Below are 17928 nucleotides of genomic sequence, written 5' to 3' on the forward strand. Positions count from 1 at the left end.
AAACGAAATGATTAATACCTTATTCAAAACATAGTAGACACTGATGCGGTCAGGAAAACTAGCTGCTAGATTATCTAACTCTTCCTGCAAAGATACAGCTCAAACAGAGTTACCAATGCTACCATCAAGCAATCCAATTCCAAGATCAAGCATTCAGGAAGGTATAAAAATAATTTTCTCATTAAGCAAATAGATGGTATCCTTGTAATACATATTTTTTCAAATTTCAATTCCATAGATGTAAAGTATCACTTCATACATATAGAGATAAAAAACTTAAATTAAAATTATGATGTACAAAACCGACAAAAGAATGTTTTTGTCAAAAAAATTCAATAAAAGAAATTATCAGTGATATTGAAAAGTATGACCGTTAACAGTTGGGGTCACCTAAAACCCAGTTAAATAGTTAACTTATCAGATGACAAAAGAAATAAATGTGAATTATATCATTGTAATAGTAAATAAACAAATCGTAAGTGTTCAGTGTTTTGGACAGGACTGCAAATATTTGGGAATTAAATGGATTGGACTAGATTTTATATAACATTTTCCCTTGATTGGTATAATATGATATGCACCATTAAATGCCCCGTGTTTAGTGCAAGTTCGGACAGGAAATAATTAACATTTAATATGTATTTCAGTCCTAATCACTATTTTCTGCACCACACAGCCATTCTATTATTGAACCAATTGACCACAAAAAATGCATCTTTACACATCATTCAAATTTTATAGAGTGCAACAAGTATATTTTGGTTTCTAATACTAATCCAGTGGTATCAACCATATCCCTTTAGCAACATACTTAAACACCCAAAACAGAGTCGATTCCAAAGTCCATATCTCATCAATATCTTCTTCGTCAGAAGTCTTGCCTTGTTTTGGTATACTTTACACAATCTGTTTCATTCTTTTCTCTCTTCCTGTTTTTTCTCTCTTTACCTTGTTTTTGGGAAAGTCTTTTGAGAAGTGACAAATGAAAGAATTAGCAAGATTAAAATCAATCTGTTTTCAGTCCACATCATCCAATCTATTTCAACATCAATTATCCACCAAAATTGCAGAAGCCAGAAGGCAATGTTTCTTGATTCTCTTCAAAACACAAAGCAAAACTCACTAGCAATCTGATAACATCTAAGTTCCATAAGCTATATGGACCCATAAGAAATTTGAGATATTTACAATCTTTTTTATCATTTTTTTTATGGGAGTGGAATTAACCAAAGAGTTGCTTTATTAAGCTCCCACCAATTTGTTCACAGCCCCCAATCTTCATATCCAAATGAGGGTAAAATTGCTTAAAATAAATAAAACGAAAATTCAATCAAACAATCATATTCAAGAATGGCCAAGGGGGCGGGGGGATTACAATAATTCTCTCTTCTTTCTTCCTCAATTGTGTTTCACCCTTTAATGATACTATTTTTATTCCAAAAAAGTCAAGAATGTTGAATATAAGTCATTATATTGAAAATTGATTTTTTTTAAATATAATTAGAATAAAAATCACTTTAAATGGCCAATTGCATATAGTTTATGACACCATTCATCTTATGCAAGAAAGAGGTTTGTTCCTTCATGACTGTATTTGATTATCAATTCCATCATTTTTATACCATTCATATCAATTTTTCATTTTCGATAAGTATTTTTAAGAACAAAAAACAGGGCCAGCAAGTTAATTCAAAAGGTCTACATCGTTATTATTAATTAAATTGAAATTAATAACCAAACAAAATTTATTTTGTAATTATGGAGATTCATAATGGAGGTTGAGGATGGTGAATTTTTCCTCAGATCTTTTGTTTCTTTTTCAATTTTATATTAATGTTATTACAAATTTATCCTTATTTAAAGTGATGTTGGGGGCTCCTTATCAAATAGGTGGGCTCAAAGAACATTACTCTTAATTTAAAACCAAAGCTACTTTTTATGTTCAATTATGGTACACATCCCAAAAGTTGTCATGAAATTCCTAGTCTAAATGATATGTAATCCTATGTCCTGTTGAGATGTAAATGAAGTGGTAATTTGGTTAATGATATGACAATGCCAAATAAGATGACACATCACTTGCAATGTGAATTTTGGGATATATAATGTCATATGTAGCATCACTCTTTTATGTTATTTATATTCATTCTAATTTAGGAATCGCTTAATAATTTGGTATTCAATCCATTCAAAGCAAAGCCACAATTGTAGTAAGAAAAATTTGACCCAAGAACTAAAGTTAAATAGGTAAAGGCCCAACAATAGTATTTATGCATTAAAACAACCCCTCAAATACAAGACACGTGAATTGGATACACTGACAAGCACAGCTAACAAAAGAACAAATGCAACTTATTATTATATCTATATAATAGGGCAAATGAACACAAGACGTCTAGTTTAACGTTACATTGATACCACATTAAATTACTACTTGATCCAAAAACTTGAACTAATAGGTAAAGCCCAGAACAAATAGTATCTAGAGTTATGTGAATCAATCTCCATCTCTTATATAGATAATAATATGGGGCAAGATCAACACCTTAAATTTCCACTATCTTTTACATCAATTTTTATCCACTAGATTAAAGGATAATTTATGGCTAAGATTAAATGAGACCAACAAAGTAATTGATGATTATTTTCCTTCTTTTCCTCACTCACTATTTTTCTCTCTCTCGGTCTTTTATTAATAAACACAAATTTATTAATAGTTAATCTTAGACTTCAGTTTTTACAATATATTTTCTCCATATTGAATAACTTTTATGCAGTAATTTTATGACTTAGGTCTATATGTTCATGAAAACTTTCATGAGCTTAGATATGCCGAATCAACCCTATAATTCTAAATCAATTCAAGACTTCCTTTTTTAAATTTATGTTGATATATTTGATGAGAGAATTAAACTCCTATATACTATTCTATCTCTTTTTATGTATAATTTTTTAACAACATATATTTCTAAATTAAAAAAACCACAATATTGCCATACACCATTAATTGTTTATGCAATGTTATTCACACTAATGCAGACCGGAAGGTGAAGATACTAACATATTGTTTATCTTGTGGACTTAAGATATTTATTAATAAGTTTGCAAATAATTTGATGAATGAAGAGAGAGGAAAGAGAAGTTAAGAGAAGAAAGAAAAGTAAGAGACATAATTAACAATTAATATGGTAGTTCCAACTCATCCAATATAGCAATGCATGAATAATGCCATCTCACTTTATACGAACGGCTTTTTATAAAGTTCTGGTAAGTATAGTATTACTTCTAAGTATAGATTGTCCTTTAATCTAAAAGACAGGAATTGATGTAAAAATAGTGTAAAGTTAAAAGAACTGTTAATCTTGCCCCTAATAATATCTACACAATCTCCTTTTATAAACCAACTCATATAACTTATTGTAAACATTTAAGGTTACCACATCAATTTGTAGGAAATAGTTTGTATGATAATTTTGAACATCCTATTTTATTAGCTGCTCCCGTTTTAGAGATAAATTTGAAATAATTTTTGGTAAATAGTGCTTAGTAAAAGAGTATGTGTGCATCAATTATTTTTGTAGAAAAAATAACCACCATTGCGGTTTTTCAATTTAATTCATTGAAATCTCTCATATCTAGGTTTCTTCCCTTCCAATCATGAGATCAACCGTTTCTTCATCAATATAATATATTGTATTTAATGGATTTATCTCAAAACTTATTATAACCTCCTCTTCACTTTTATGCCACCTGCATATCACCTTCTTTTTATTATTTTTTTCTTTTATAAATTACTGGTGCACTCAAAATTTTTTCCTCTCCTCATGAATAATTAGAGAAAATTTTCAGAATCATTTGCAATATTCTCAATGAATAAAAAATAAATTATTTTCTTCCATAAAGAAAATATTTGCTACAACATACCATTTATTTGAAATAGAATAACATAATTGAAATAGATCTCCCTTTCTCATATTTGGTTGATATTATATCATCCTCATTTATTAAATTGATGGATTCATAGGGTTCTTCATCATTTTTTGAGAATACCTGTCAATTAATAATTTTAAAACATAAAATTATTTTTAATTAAATATAAAATAAGATTACAATTTTACCCTCCGTGAAATAGAAGAATGGGGCTATTGATCAAATTAATGGAGGCTATTTATCATCACCTGGTATTTACGCTCTAATACTACGAAATCCAACTGTTTTTAGCCCCACATGATAATGTAACTAATAAAATTTATCCAACTATTTATGGTTTTATACCTCACTTTAAAAATTGCTATCATTATCCCATTGGCATAAAGTACATCCTTTCTAGTTTAGGACAAATTATATCATTTTTTCTCATTACTATTGTCATTGTACTCTGGTACATTTCTAATTCTCATAAACTCAATTTGCTATCCACTTCCAACCTCTTATTTCATAGAATGTTATAAATTCTTTTGGTCACTNTTTTATGCAGTAATTTTATGACTTAGGTCTATATGTTCATGAAAACTTTCATGAGCTTAGATATGCCGAATCAACCCTATAATTCTAAATCAATTCAAGACTTCCTTTTTTAAATTTATGTAGATATATTTGATGAGAGAATTAAATTCCTATATACTTTTCTATCTCTTTTTATGTATAATTTTTTAACAACATATATTTCTAAATTAAAAAAACCACAATATTGCCATACACCATTAATTGTTTATGCAATGTTATTCACACTAATGCAGACCGGAAGGTGAAGATGCTAACATATTGTTTATCTTGTGGACTTAAGATATTTATTAATAAGTTTGCAAATAATTTGATGAATGAAGAGAGAGGAAAGAGAAGTTAAGAGAAGAAAGAAAAGTAAGAGACATAATTAACAATTAATATGGTAGTTCCAACTCATCCAATATAGCAATGCATGAATAATGCCATCTCACTTTATATGAACGGCTTTTTATAAAGTTTTTGTAAGTATAGTATTACTTCTAAGTATAGATTGTCCTTTAATCTAAAAGACAGGAATTGATGTAAAAATAGTGTAAAGTTAAAAGGACTGTTAATCTTGCCCCTAATAATATCTATACAATCTCCTTTTATAAACCAACTTATATAACTTATTGTAAACATTTAAGGTTACCACATCCATTTGTAGGAAATAGTTTGTATGATAATTTTGAACATCCTATTTTATTAGTTGCTCCCATTTTAGAGATAAATTTGAAATAATTTTTGGTAAATAGTGCTTAGTAAAAGAGTATGTGTGCATCAATTATTTTTGTAGAAAAAATAACCACCATTGCGGTTTTTCAATTTAATTCATTGAAATCTCTCATATCTAGCTTTCTTCCCTTCCAATCACGAGATCAACCATTTCTTCATCAATATAATATATTGTATTTAATGGATTTATCTCAAAACTTATTATAACCTCCTCTTCACTTTTATGCCACCTACATATCACCTTCTTTTTATTATTTTTTTCTTTTATAAATTACTGGTGCACTCAAAATTTTTTCCTCTCCTCATGAATAATTAGAGAAAATTTTCAGAATCATTTGCAATATTCTCAATGAATAAAAAATAAATTATTTTCTTCCATAAGGAAAATATTTGCTACAACATACCATTTATTTGAAATAGAATAACATAATTGAAATAGATCTCCCTTTCTCATATTTGGTTGATATTATATCATCCTCATTTATTAAATTGATGGATTCATAGGGTTCTTCATCATTTTTTGAGAATACCTGTCAATTAATAATTTTAAAACATAAAATTATTTTTAATTAAATATAAAATAAGATTACAATTTTACCCTCCGTGAAATAGAAGAATGGGGCTATTGATCAAATTAATGGAGGCTATTTATCATCACCTGGTATTTACGCTCTAATACTACGAAATCCAACTGTTTTTAGCCCCACATGATAATGTAACTAATAAAATTTATCCAACTATTTATGGTTTTATACCTCACTTTAAAAATTGCTATCATTATCCCATTGGCATAAAGTACATCCTTTCTAGTTTAGGACAAATTATATCATTTTTTCTCATTACTATAGTCATTGTACTCTGGTACATTTCTAATTCTCATAAACTCAATTTGCTATCCACTTCCAACCTCTTATTTCATAGAATGTTATAAATTCTTTTGGTCACTAAAGGGGAAAGTATAACTTGCGACTCACAATTTGTTCTTTAATTGGTTTATCGTTTCAACAAATAAATCCTTCTTCTTTTGATTTTTCTTTTTGCCTAGGAGATTAGGGTTTGTAGCACTGTAAATCAAATAAAGAGAATGCATGCTAGAGAGAAAGCAAGGAACATTACCTTCAAAAGAATATCCTCAAATGTTACGTTGGCATAGATAAGACGTATATTGGTTGTGTCAATAGGATTTTCTAGGATGGCTCTAGCAACCTGAGGAAACATCAAACATGAGCAATTACAAAATAAAAATGATTATTTAAGCAACAGAAAAATAAAGGCAAAGTGCAAAGTTATTGGTCTGTTGCACTTTTCAAAATACATACTTGGAACATTGGAGTAATGCCAGTGCCTCCAGCAAGCATCCCGAAAGCTCTAACTTGTCCTGGTTGATACTTGAAGCGTCCCTAAAATGAATATAGAAGTCATATCAATCATTTTAAGAACATTTGTGTATGTCAAATTTTTTTTTTTGTACATGTGATTCTAATTTTCTTTCTTAAAAATAGGGGTTAGATAAAATAATTTCCCTTAAAAACAGTATTTATTTTATTTTATTTATTTATTTATTTTTTTGGTGCATGTCAAATTTTTTATTGTACATGTGAATTGTGGTTTTATTTCTTTTGCTATTTGGGGGAAAAAAAAAAAAAAAAAAAGGAAAGAAAAATTTAGAGTGAACAAATATTACACCTTTTTCAAGAAAACAGAAAATGAAAACGAAAACTACAATGAACACACCCTAAGCTCTAAATCTCATAAATCAAAGTTGACTAAATATGACCATTTAATAGAATTCTCAAAGTACGACTCTTTGGAAAGTTTGTATTTATTCACCATAAGCTCCAGAGATTTCTTGAAAATTACTTTTTGCATTGAACATTTTCAGTGCAAACAAAAATTGAGAACAAAGATGACAAATAAAAGAGAATATGAGTAGGGAGGACAAATTTGAAGCAGAAAGATTTTTTTTTATTTTTCTAAAATGTTTGAAAAGAGTGATAATAATTGTTAAGAGGTGAAAAATGCTTGAAATATTGAGGATAGAAGTTTTGCCATGTGCAAATTTTTGGAATATTTGTAGCATTAATAAAGAGCGAAAGGCATAAAGTTAAAAACAAGGAAAAAAGAAAAAAAGGAAAGAAAGTCTTTTCTCTTGCACAAAAGATAAATCTTGATATAATATTGACACCTACCACTAAGAGTTCTAACGAAAAATGAAGTATTCTTTCCCCAAGGCATAGAGACGCAAATTTTATGGCAAGAAGTGAAGTATAGAAAGGATTTCTAAGTCAAAAAACAATAAGCATTTAATGACAAGAGAGGAAAAGTAACAAATCAAGTTTAAATAAAACGATAAAGGTCCAATAGGAATATGCTATGTGTAAAATATTGTAGAGTAATATATATATATAATAAAAATAGCTTGACAAACACTTCTCACAAACGCGATGTGACAGCTCGCAATTAGCTTGATCAAGTGGAACCCATTGTTGGGTAAACGAGACCCATGCGAGCTGACCAATTACGAGTTTACATATCGTGTTTGTGAAAAAAAGTTAATGAAAAGTGTTTGTCAATGTAATATTACTCATATATATATATATATATATATATATATAGAGTGAGAGAGAGAGAGATTCATCATACAAATTAATCTATGCACACTGAAGTAGCAATCCTTCATAGATCCACTTTAATCTGCTTCACTTATCTTTAATTTAAATCATTCAATCATGCTACAACACATTAGTTTGTGTGAGATAGTTTCTATGAAAAGTATATTATAGATTGTACATTAAAAAACTTTTCTTCCTTGTTTAAAGACGAACCAAAGAGGGGAAATTACATAGGAGCTTAATTTATACTTCCATGTGAAAATTCTACATCATTGAAGTCACACGTGATGACATTAAAATCAAATAACCCCTTGCGAGAAAACCAAAAGAGACTGATCTCCCATTTGATAGTCTAAACAAATTGTGGTCTATAGACAATTCTCCGAAAAACTTAGGGCCCATTCATTATTGAACTCTTTATTTTTGCTTAAAAAATTGAACCCGAAAATGAAAATAGGAAATTTGGTTTTTAACTTTTAAAATTTAAGATTCTGTTAGTCATCATTTTTCTAAAACAAGTATTTGGAAATGAAAATGGGGAAAGCGTTCAGTAGTAGTACTAAAAAAATGATAAAATAATTTATATGTATAAATAATCCAATTTAGATTGATACGTCAATCTAATAGGTAAAAGGTAATTGAAGGTAACAAATTCAATTTTTAAAATGTGGAAAAAAAAAAAAAAAAAAAATTGAAGGTATAGGCTCCGTTTGGTTCACAATTTTGTGTTTTTGAGAAAAGTTTTTTGAAAAAAGTTAAAAAAAAAAGTTGAATTGGGTGGGTATTATGATGTAGGATTTACAAATTGTAAAATACCCCCTTATGTTTGTTTTTTTACAAAACACCCTTTATAATAAAAAATTAAAAGTTAACAAAAACACCCCCAATCTACCCTCAAATACGGACAGCCGGCCACCACCGCCGGAGGGTGGCCGGAGTCGCCGTAACAAAAACATTAAAAATATTTAGGGGTATTTAATTGAATTAACAAATTTAGAGGGTTTAAAAAATATTGAATAATATTGTGAGTTTTTGGGTATTTTACTGTTTAACTTTTTTGGGAATACTAAAAGTAGTATTCCCAAAATCTAACCAAACGAAGCCATAATTAATTTAATTTAAGTTTGACACATGTAAGTTTATTATATAAAAAATAATTAAAAGAAACTTTGGTGAATTACATGTTAGCATTGGTGGCATTTACTAATAATTTAGAGTGTGTTAGGTTCAAGAAATGTTATATTACTGAGAATGTTATATTAATGAAAAGTTCAATTATCTTGAAGATTATTGGGAACGTTTCAAAAAATATGTTTGGTTGGTTGGAAAGAATAAATTGGTAGATATATTATATAATTGACTAAATTGCCGTTCTTTTTAAATATTAATATAATATTATTTTTATTATTATTTTGTAGATCATTTTTTTAACCCTTTACATTAAAGATTCAGCTAAAACACCCCAACAACCAAAAAAGTTTTAAACTTAGCAAAAACACCCTACTCACCCCAAGCCACTACAGGCAACTATCGACAGTGGCCATAACGGCGCATGACCGGTCGTATTTGATCAGTCGTACGTCAATCTGGCCGTTTTTTACCAGATTCATGATGTATATAACAGGAAATGGCCATATCTACAGGCAGAACTGGCCGTCATTAACGGCTAATGTTCTAGCCATAGTTAATGGCCAGAGTTCTTGACGCAGGAACATCATGACAGGTCGTTATAGCGATCAACGATCTGTCTAAAATCAACCTGCGAGCTATAAAGAGCTGAATGAGGTCGACTAGGGAAGTGAATAACTTAGAGAAAATTATGTGTAAATGTTTTATCTTGCTTTATTCTAGAATAGTACACATGTATGTAGGGATTTAAAGGTAGGGACACTTGTCATTAAAGTTGATAAGATTAGGGCAAGTGTCAGATTTCGATTAGGGGTTTGTGCGCCTTTATAAAGGCACTTTTCACATTGTTAACGCAACTTTTGAAGAAATATACAGAGAATATTTTCATAAACTTTTGTGGTCTCTAAAACTAGAATCCTTTGTGGGTTCACCGTCCGTTGTGGGCGTTCATCAAGTCATAAATCCTTAGCGGGCGTCTATCCTATTGTTTGTCCAGTCGCTAATTTAGCTCCACTAAACAAGCCGCCTTGTGCAGAGACAAGTTAGCCCCTAGTTCCCTGCATTAGTATTGGTATCAGAGCAAGTTTTGGTTTTGGGAGAGATTTTTGGTCAAAACAAGTTCTTTTGTTCAGTTTTGAGTTCAAAGAGTTGTGTGTTAAGTTGTGAAATGGTAGAAACCAGTAACGTCTGTGGCCATGGAAGACACAGCAGTCGGGGAAGAGTCTGTGGTCCAAAGTTGGAGGAAGAGGCTTGTGCCAATCGAAGAAAATAACGAGTTGAGAAGATTGCTTCAAGAAACCCAGGTGCAAAATAAGCAGCTCCGGCAAAGGGTTTTACAGTTGGAGGACTCAACTGACTGGAATCATTTGAATGGGTCAGATGAGGCGACTAAAAGTGGTGGTGAGAATGATGAGAACGATAACCCATTCAGAGAGTCGTTAAGTGAGAGGGGTTATCAGAATGAACCAAGGCGAAGGACGTTATCATTGAACGTTGGTATGAAGGTGGAGATTCCGAAGTTCGATGGGAAAGCACACCTAGATGACTTTTTAGATTGGTTGCATATAGTCGAGAGACTCTTTGATATTAAAGAGTTCACAGATGAACAAAAGGTGAAGGTGATCGCTATTCGCTTGAGAAAACATGCTTCTACATGGTGGGAACATGTCAAGAAGCAACGAGCTCGAGAACAAAAGCCTAAGATCACGACGTGGGAAAAGATGAAGAAACTACTAGTGCGCAAGTTTGTGCCCAAGCACTATAGGCAAGAGGCCTACATTGAATATCACAACCCATCGCAAGGTAGTTTGTTGGTGGAAGACTGCATCGCTAAGTTTGATTGAATGAGAATGCAATGCGATGTTGTGGAGGAAGACAGACAATCACAAGGTTTTTGGAAGGTTTGCGAATGAGAGTGGAATATGATCGTCGAGCTATGCATATCACAAACTATAGGAAAGAGGCCTATATTGAATATCACAAACTACTGCTTGATAGTTTGTCTAATATGGTGTATCTACAATAGTACTATGGGTACAACGATGTTTGTCGTTTAGCGATGAGAGTGGAAAAGCAGTTGAAAACAAGAAACACAAGTTTTTCACGTTATACGAAAAAGTTTGTAGAAAGGGAAGGCTCAAGCTCACAGAAGAACACCAAGCAGAATTTCAAGGAAAAGTCTAAGCCCACTGATAAAGGAAAGCAAGTGGAACAAGTGAGCTATAAGGGATGTTACAAATGTCAAGGTATCAGGCATTGGTAGACAAGTTGTTACTCTAATTGAAGAATGAGAAGATGAACCGATCTATGACAAGGAAGTGTCAAGAGAGTTGGAAGAGAGAGAGATTGTTTATGGCTATCAGGGAGAATGTTTGGTCATCAAAAGGACATTAAATGTGGAGGTCCTGGGCGAAGGTGATTCTTGGCTTCACAACAATATCTTTCACACAAGATGCACAGCATATGGTAAAGTGTGCAACATTATCATTGATGAAGGACGTTGTGAGAACATGATCGCATCAAGTATGATTGATAAGTTGAGTTTGCAGACATAAGAACAACTGAGGCTGTATAAACTTTCATGGTTTAAGAAGGGTAACGAAGTATGAGTCAACTAGAGATGCCTTGTAAAATTTTCAATCAGATGAGTTACAAAGACGAGGTCTAGTGTGACGTCACTCCAATGGATGCATGCCACATTTGGTTTGAAAGATTGTGGCAATATGACATCGAGCTATGCATAATGGTTACAAGAATACTTATTCGTTGAAAAAGGACGAAAAGAAGATTACTCTAGCACTAACAGATTTGAAGCATGTTGGAGATTCACAAGAAAACCATTATTTGTCGAAGGCCGACATAGTAGAAGAGATTGACAACAGAGTAGAGGTTTTTACTTCGGTCGTTATTGAAGAGAACGAAGAACAATTCAAAGTGCCAAAACAAGTGCGACTAGTGTTAGAGGAATTTAGCGATATGATTCCGAAGAAGATGCCACCAGGTTTGCCGCCAATGCACGACATCTAACATTGTGTTGATTTTGTGCTAGAAGCGACCATTCCTAACAAGGCTGCTTATTGTATGAGTCCTAAGGAGCATGACGAGCTTAAGAAGCAAGTTCAAGAATTACTTGTTAAGGGAGTTATCAAGGAGAGTATTGAGTCTGTGTGTAGTGCCCGCACTTATAGTACCCAAGAAAGATGACTCATGGAGAATGTGTATTGACAGTCGAGCTGTCAACAAAATAATGATCAAGTATCGATTCCCCATTCCAAGGTTCGATGACTTGATAGATTTGTTACATGGAGCCATTGTCTTTTCAAAGATAGATCTACAAAGTGGTTATCATCAGATTAGGATGAGACTTGGTGATGAACGGAATATCGCTTTCAAAACGCGAGATGGGTTGTATGAGTGGATCGACATGCTGTTTGGGTTGTAAAATGCGTCGAGCACATTTATGAGGTTGATGAATCAAGTTTTTCGAGCTTACATTGGGAAATTTGTAGTTGTATATTTTGATGACATTCTCATATATTGCAGTAACTAGGAAAAACACTTGGAGCATCTAAAGAAAGTGTTTGAGATTTTGTGAAAGGAAAGGTTGTTCGCAAATCTGAAAAAGTGTCAATTCTGCTCTACCGAAGTAACATTTCTGAGGTATGTAATGTCCACAAAGGAATTAGAACGGATGAAACTAAAGTAGAGGCGATCTTAAGTTGGTCAGTTCCGAAGAGTATCCACAACGTCAAAAGCTTTCACGGGTTGGCATCATGTTATAGATGGTTTATTCGAATTTTAGTACAATTATCGCACCAATCACCAAATGTTTAAAGGGTGGAAAATCTGAGTGGACCAGACAGGCTAGAAAAGCTTTTGTCTGTTACAGGAAAAGGTACATTACGATGCTTCAGAAGTGGGAATAGGGGGAGTACTGAGTCAGAATACCCAACCAATAGCATTTTTCAACAAGAAGTTCAATGATGTAAAGAGAAGGTACTCGACCTATGATAAAGAGTTCTAAGTGATTGTAAGAAGCTTAGAACATTGGAGGCACTACTTTTACGCCAAAGAGTTCGTGCTACATTCTGATCATTAATCGTTGAAGTATATTAACAGGCAGCACATGCTCAATTCAAGGCATGCAAAGTGGGTATAATTTATGCAGGTTTTCACATTTGCTATCAAACATCAGTCTAGAGTACTGAACAAAGTTGTTGATGCTTTTAGTAGCTAACATACTCTATTTGCAACTATAGAAGTTCAAGTGACAAGGTTTGATGAGTTTCAAGGGTTGTATCACGATGATCTTTATTTTGGAGAGATTTGGGAGAAATGTCAAGAGCGACCTTATCAACAATTCTTGATTCAAGAAGGTTATCTCTTCAAGGGAAACAAGCTTTGCATTCCTAACTTTGAGGGAAGCAATCATTGAGGAGACTCATGGGGGAGATCTAGATGGTCACCTTGGGAAAGATAAAACGATGACTCTGATCAGTGAACACTTCTTTTGGCCTCGCATGGAAAGAGACGTGATGAGATACGTCGAGCAATGTCAGACATGTCAACTAGCGAAGACTCAGAGCACCAATAGCAGTCTATGCACATCTTTACTAGTTCTTATAGCACCTTGGGAAGATCTAAGTTGAGATTTCGTATTGGGATTGCCGAGGACACGGAGGAACAAAGACTCGACCATGGTGGTAGATTGTTTTTCCAAGATGGAACATTTCATTCCATGTAACAAGACCTTTGATGCATCACAGATCGCGAGGTTATTCCGACAAAAGGTTGTTTGTTTGCATGGAGTTCCAAGATCGCTTACTTTAGATGGTGATGTGAAGTTTGTGAGTCATTTTTGGAGGACGATGTGGTGAAAGATGGGATCGAAGTTACATTTTAGTTCATCTCATCATCCCCAGACAGATGGACAAACAAAGGTTGTAAATCGGAGTTTGGGCAATTTATTGAGAAGTTTAGTTGGTGATAGTCCGCAATAGTAGGACTTGGTGTTGCCACAAGCTGAGTTCGCATACAACAAATCGCACAACCGAACCACGAAGAGAAGTCCATTTGAGGTCGTCAATGGGAGGAATCCATCTACACCCCTTGACTTAGCGTCATTACGAGTTCTACATCACTATATTTCAAATGGAGAAGAGCAGGCTGAGATGATCAAGGATCTGCATGCCCAATTGAAGCAACAAATCTCAAAGCAAAATGTGGTCTATGACAACGCTTACAAGATTGAGCTGCTAGGTAACTATGGAGTCTCAAGTACCTTCAATGTGTCTGATTTATCACCATACCGGGAAGAGAACGTCGAAGAACGAACAAAAGAAGACGACATTGATTCAAGGTCGAATCTTTTTCAAGAAAGGGATAATGACACAAGAGCATCGTGACAGGTCGTTACAACGATCAGCAATCTGACAAAGGAACGACCTGAGTGTTAAGCAATCTGACTAAGAAACGACCTACAAGCTATAAAGAACTGAATGTGGTCAACTAGGAAAGTGAATAACTTAGAGAAAATTACGTGTAAATGCTTTATCTTGCTTCATTCTAGAATAGTATACGTGTACATAGGGATTTAAAGGTAGGGACACTTGTCATTAAAGTTGATAAGATTTACGGCAAGTGTCAGATTTCTATTAGGGTTTTGTGCGCCTATATAAGGGCATTTTTCACTTTGTTAACACAACTTTTGAAGAAATATACAAAGAATATTTTCAGAAACCTTTGTGGTCTCTAAAACTAGAATCCTTTGTGAGTTTACTGTCCTTTGTGGGCATTCATCAAGCCATAAATCCTCAGTGGGCTTACGCTATCCTTAGTAGGTGTCTATCCTATTGTTTATTTGGTCGCCATTTTAGCTCCGTTGAATGCGCCGCCTAGTGTAAAGACAAGTTAACCCCTAGTTCCCTGCATCAGTTCTAGTCATCAACAGCCAAAACTTTGGTCGTTAGTTTTGGCAGCCAACGACGGCCAAAGATCTAGCCTTCATTAATGGCCAGAAGCCATAGATTTGGCTAGAAACGACCAGATCGGTGCACGACTGACCATTTTCGACGCCAGTCAATGACTAGCGGTGGTGGCCAGATTTGACCTTCACCCTTGGATAGTTTTTTTCAAGTCCAAGGGTATTTATGTCCTAAAAATTTTGTATATGAGGATAAAATAGTCCATGAATATATTTGTAAATTGTTTTCAAATTGAAGGCATTATTGTCCAAAATTTTAATAGTTAAGGGTAAAATTGTAACAAAAATAAGATTACCAAGTAATCTTAAAATACTAAGAAAATAGAGATTATCAAATTACCTCCTATATTATCAACAGTAACTAATATTGGTTTTGAAAGATTACCGAAAATCTTATATTACTTGACAACTAAACATGCTAATCAAGTAATATAAGATGACATTACCTCGGTAATGGAAGATTACTCCCAACCAAACACACCCTTAGTGTAATTCCAGTTGCTCTACCCAAGATAAAAAAGAAACCCAAAGCTCAAGCAGGTCTAGTAGTAGATCAATAACCACTGGTGGCATTTGCATTAGCCATAACAATAAATGGGGATGGGAAAGGGGAGCCAAAACTTATTTTTAATCACGCTATTATTACGCAAATTGTGTGAGATCAAAATAGANTTAGTGTAATTCCAGTTGCTCTACCCAAGATAAAAAAGAAACCCAAAGCTCAAGCAGGTCTAGTAGTAGATCAATAACCACTGGTGGCATTTGCATTAGCCATAACAATAAATGGGGATGGGAAGGGGGAACCAAAACTTATTTTTAATCACACTATTATTACGCATATTGTGTAAGATCAAAATGGAGGAAAATAACAATGACTTAAATATGTAGTATAACTCAAGTCAAAGATTTTCACCTTGGGTCCTTTCACAGCAAGGTAATCACCTTCACGCATCTCACGGAAATGGTGAGACATTCTTCCTTGTGGATACATCTATTAAATATGAAAGAAAATCTTAATTGCAGTGCTAATATTTGAAAAAGAAGAAATTAACTCTTGGCTTATCATTAACAGCTAGCAAAGAAGTCTAGAATGTGTGAACCTTTATAACCAATTCAAAGTGTCCAAGATCTGAGTCCAAAGTTGTCGGAGTGTATGCTTTGATAACTTCTTCACCAAGACTATCCTTTCCTCTGGGTGAGAAAATAATTTTATAAGCAGTATTCCATTGTGGACCATAAAAGAACCCAATAAAATATATAATAACACATACAAAAAAAGGAGCATTGGGATTGTATTCTGAATGTAAATAGTAGAAACCAAAGCCAACCATGAAACAAACCTGCAGCTCATATGTTGTCCAATTGGAAGCCCTAACACTGAAGCTGGTGTCGGAAGGGCAAATGTGAACTTAGCAACATTATGACTGAGTTGGATACGTTTAACAAGTTTAAATTCTTTGAAGTTTTCAGGATCCAAGCACCCTGTAAATGCATATCAAGGTCTTATTCAAGTAGCAAACAATAAAGAGCATAATCTCCTAATTTGTCTTTAGATTCAATCATATAGAAAGAGAGAGAAAAAGAGAAACATCAATTGAAAAGCATAACTAGAAGAAAAGTAAAAGTTTATAAACATGTAAGTATGTGAAAAACAAACTCTAGGAAACAGGGTTGAAATGGATTCAGTGTCTCTCTTTGTTAAATTAGCAAGACCAAGAAGTAAAAATGATAATCAAATATCCTAGAGAATGCTACCATCTAAAAGGCAAAGAGATCATCCTCTAAAAGGTAGTCTCCAGGAAGATCATCCAATGTGTATCATATAGGCTAGGGAATAAATAAAACTAAAATACCAAATAAATAAAAGAAAAAATCCCAAAGAAATACATTAAATCATTGATTTCTATAGTTTATCCTACACAAAAGAAAATAAATAAATCTGATATTATGGTCATATTTTTTACTTTTCTACATCTTTTTACAGCAAACTTGTTCATTGCCAACCAATAAGCTATTAAGCAAAAGAAAACTTACCTGATATTGTGAATATTCAAAATAAATAAATAAATAAAATAAGACTTGTTATGGAAAACACCCTCTTCAAATAAGAGATTCGACTTTATTTCAGCAAATAAAAAGAAAAAATAACAAAGAAGGAAAGCTAGCAAGGTCTAATGGCAAGTTCAGAGTTAACATCAATTGAAAAAGAACTGGTTTTGCTGTTAACCAATAGCTGTAGTTGCACAAACGAGAGTAGTCCAATTTGAAAATGAATAAATCATATCGGTCAAAGTGTATTAGAATGGATTACATCAATTTCCTCAACTATAGACATTGAAACAAGGGAGTTTTTATCCAAAACAACGTGGTAGGATACTAACTAAATAGAAGGTTGGCAGTTTAGTGGGTTCTATTCTTACATAAATACATACCCACATCCACACACAAATAAAGTGTACGTGTATGTGTCCGTATGCAAAAGACAGAACTTAATGAGCAGAGAAGCAAAACAAAAAAAAAATAATAATTAAATAAGCATCCAGGTGCAAAAAGCATGAGCTACCTTTAGCTCAGATAGTTGACAGGTAGATTCTGTTTCCTTTTGCACAACTTCAATAACTTATCATCTATGAATACAACCTTATGTAAAGTAACAATATCTCACTGTCAACAAAAGAGGAGGGAAAATAACAGTAAGACACAGGATATGACTGATATGCTACTTCAATTCTCCAAGATAGCCTAAACTGATCACTACCAAATAATGTTGTCATATGCATGCAAGCCCCTTATAAGAGAAACTTGGCTCTTCTTGAAAAGGCTTGTGGTGATTTCTACTGGTAAAATCCTCATTGGCATGACATTATTAGAATTATGCTCCTCAAAATAAAGGTCAGACTCCTATACAGAATCAGTGAGGTCAGGCAACTGCTCATAAAAGTTACATTCTCAAGGCTTAAAATTTTTCATCTTATACGAAGCTAG

The 17928-nt window shown here is 33.0% G+C and overlaps 1 protein-coding gene across 1 annotated transcript in view; it reads right to left on the reverse strand.

Moving 5' to 3' along the window:
• The window catches only part of LOC116132319 (NADH--cytochrome b5 reductase 1-like), a 28988-nt gene that overhangs the window by 2047 nt on the left and 9013 nt on the right, over nt 1-17928 (reverse strand). The window contains exons 2-7 of the mRNA XM_031417972.1: nt 16284-16425; nt 16044-16134; nt 15857-15934; nt 6540-6620; nt 6337-6426; nt 19-84 (exon numbers count right to left, since the gene is read on the reverse strand). Coding sequence (XP_031273832.1) covers nt 19-84; nt 6337-6426; nt 6540-6620; nt 15857-15934; nt 16044-16134; nt 16284-16425 — 548 coding nt within the window. The remainder of the gene's footprint in view (nt 1-18; nt 85-6336; nt 6427-6539; nt 6621-15856; nt 15935-16043; nt 16135-16283; nt 16426-17928) is intronic.

The sequence above is a fragment of the Pistacia vera genome, unplaced genomic scaffold, assembly GCF_008641045.1.
Source record: "Pistacia vera cultivar Batoury unplaced genomic scaffold, PisVer_v2 Contig250, whole genome shotgun sequence".
NCBI classification, from domain to species: domain Eukaryota; kingdom Viridiplantae; phylum Streptophyta; class Magnoliopsida; order Sapindales; family Anacardiaceae; genus Pistacia; species Pistacia vera.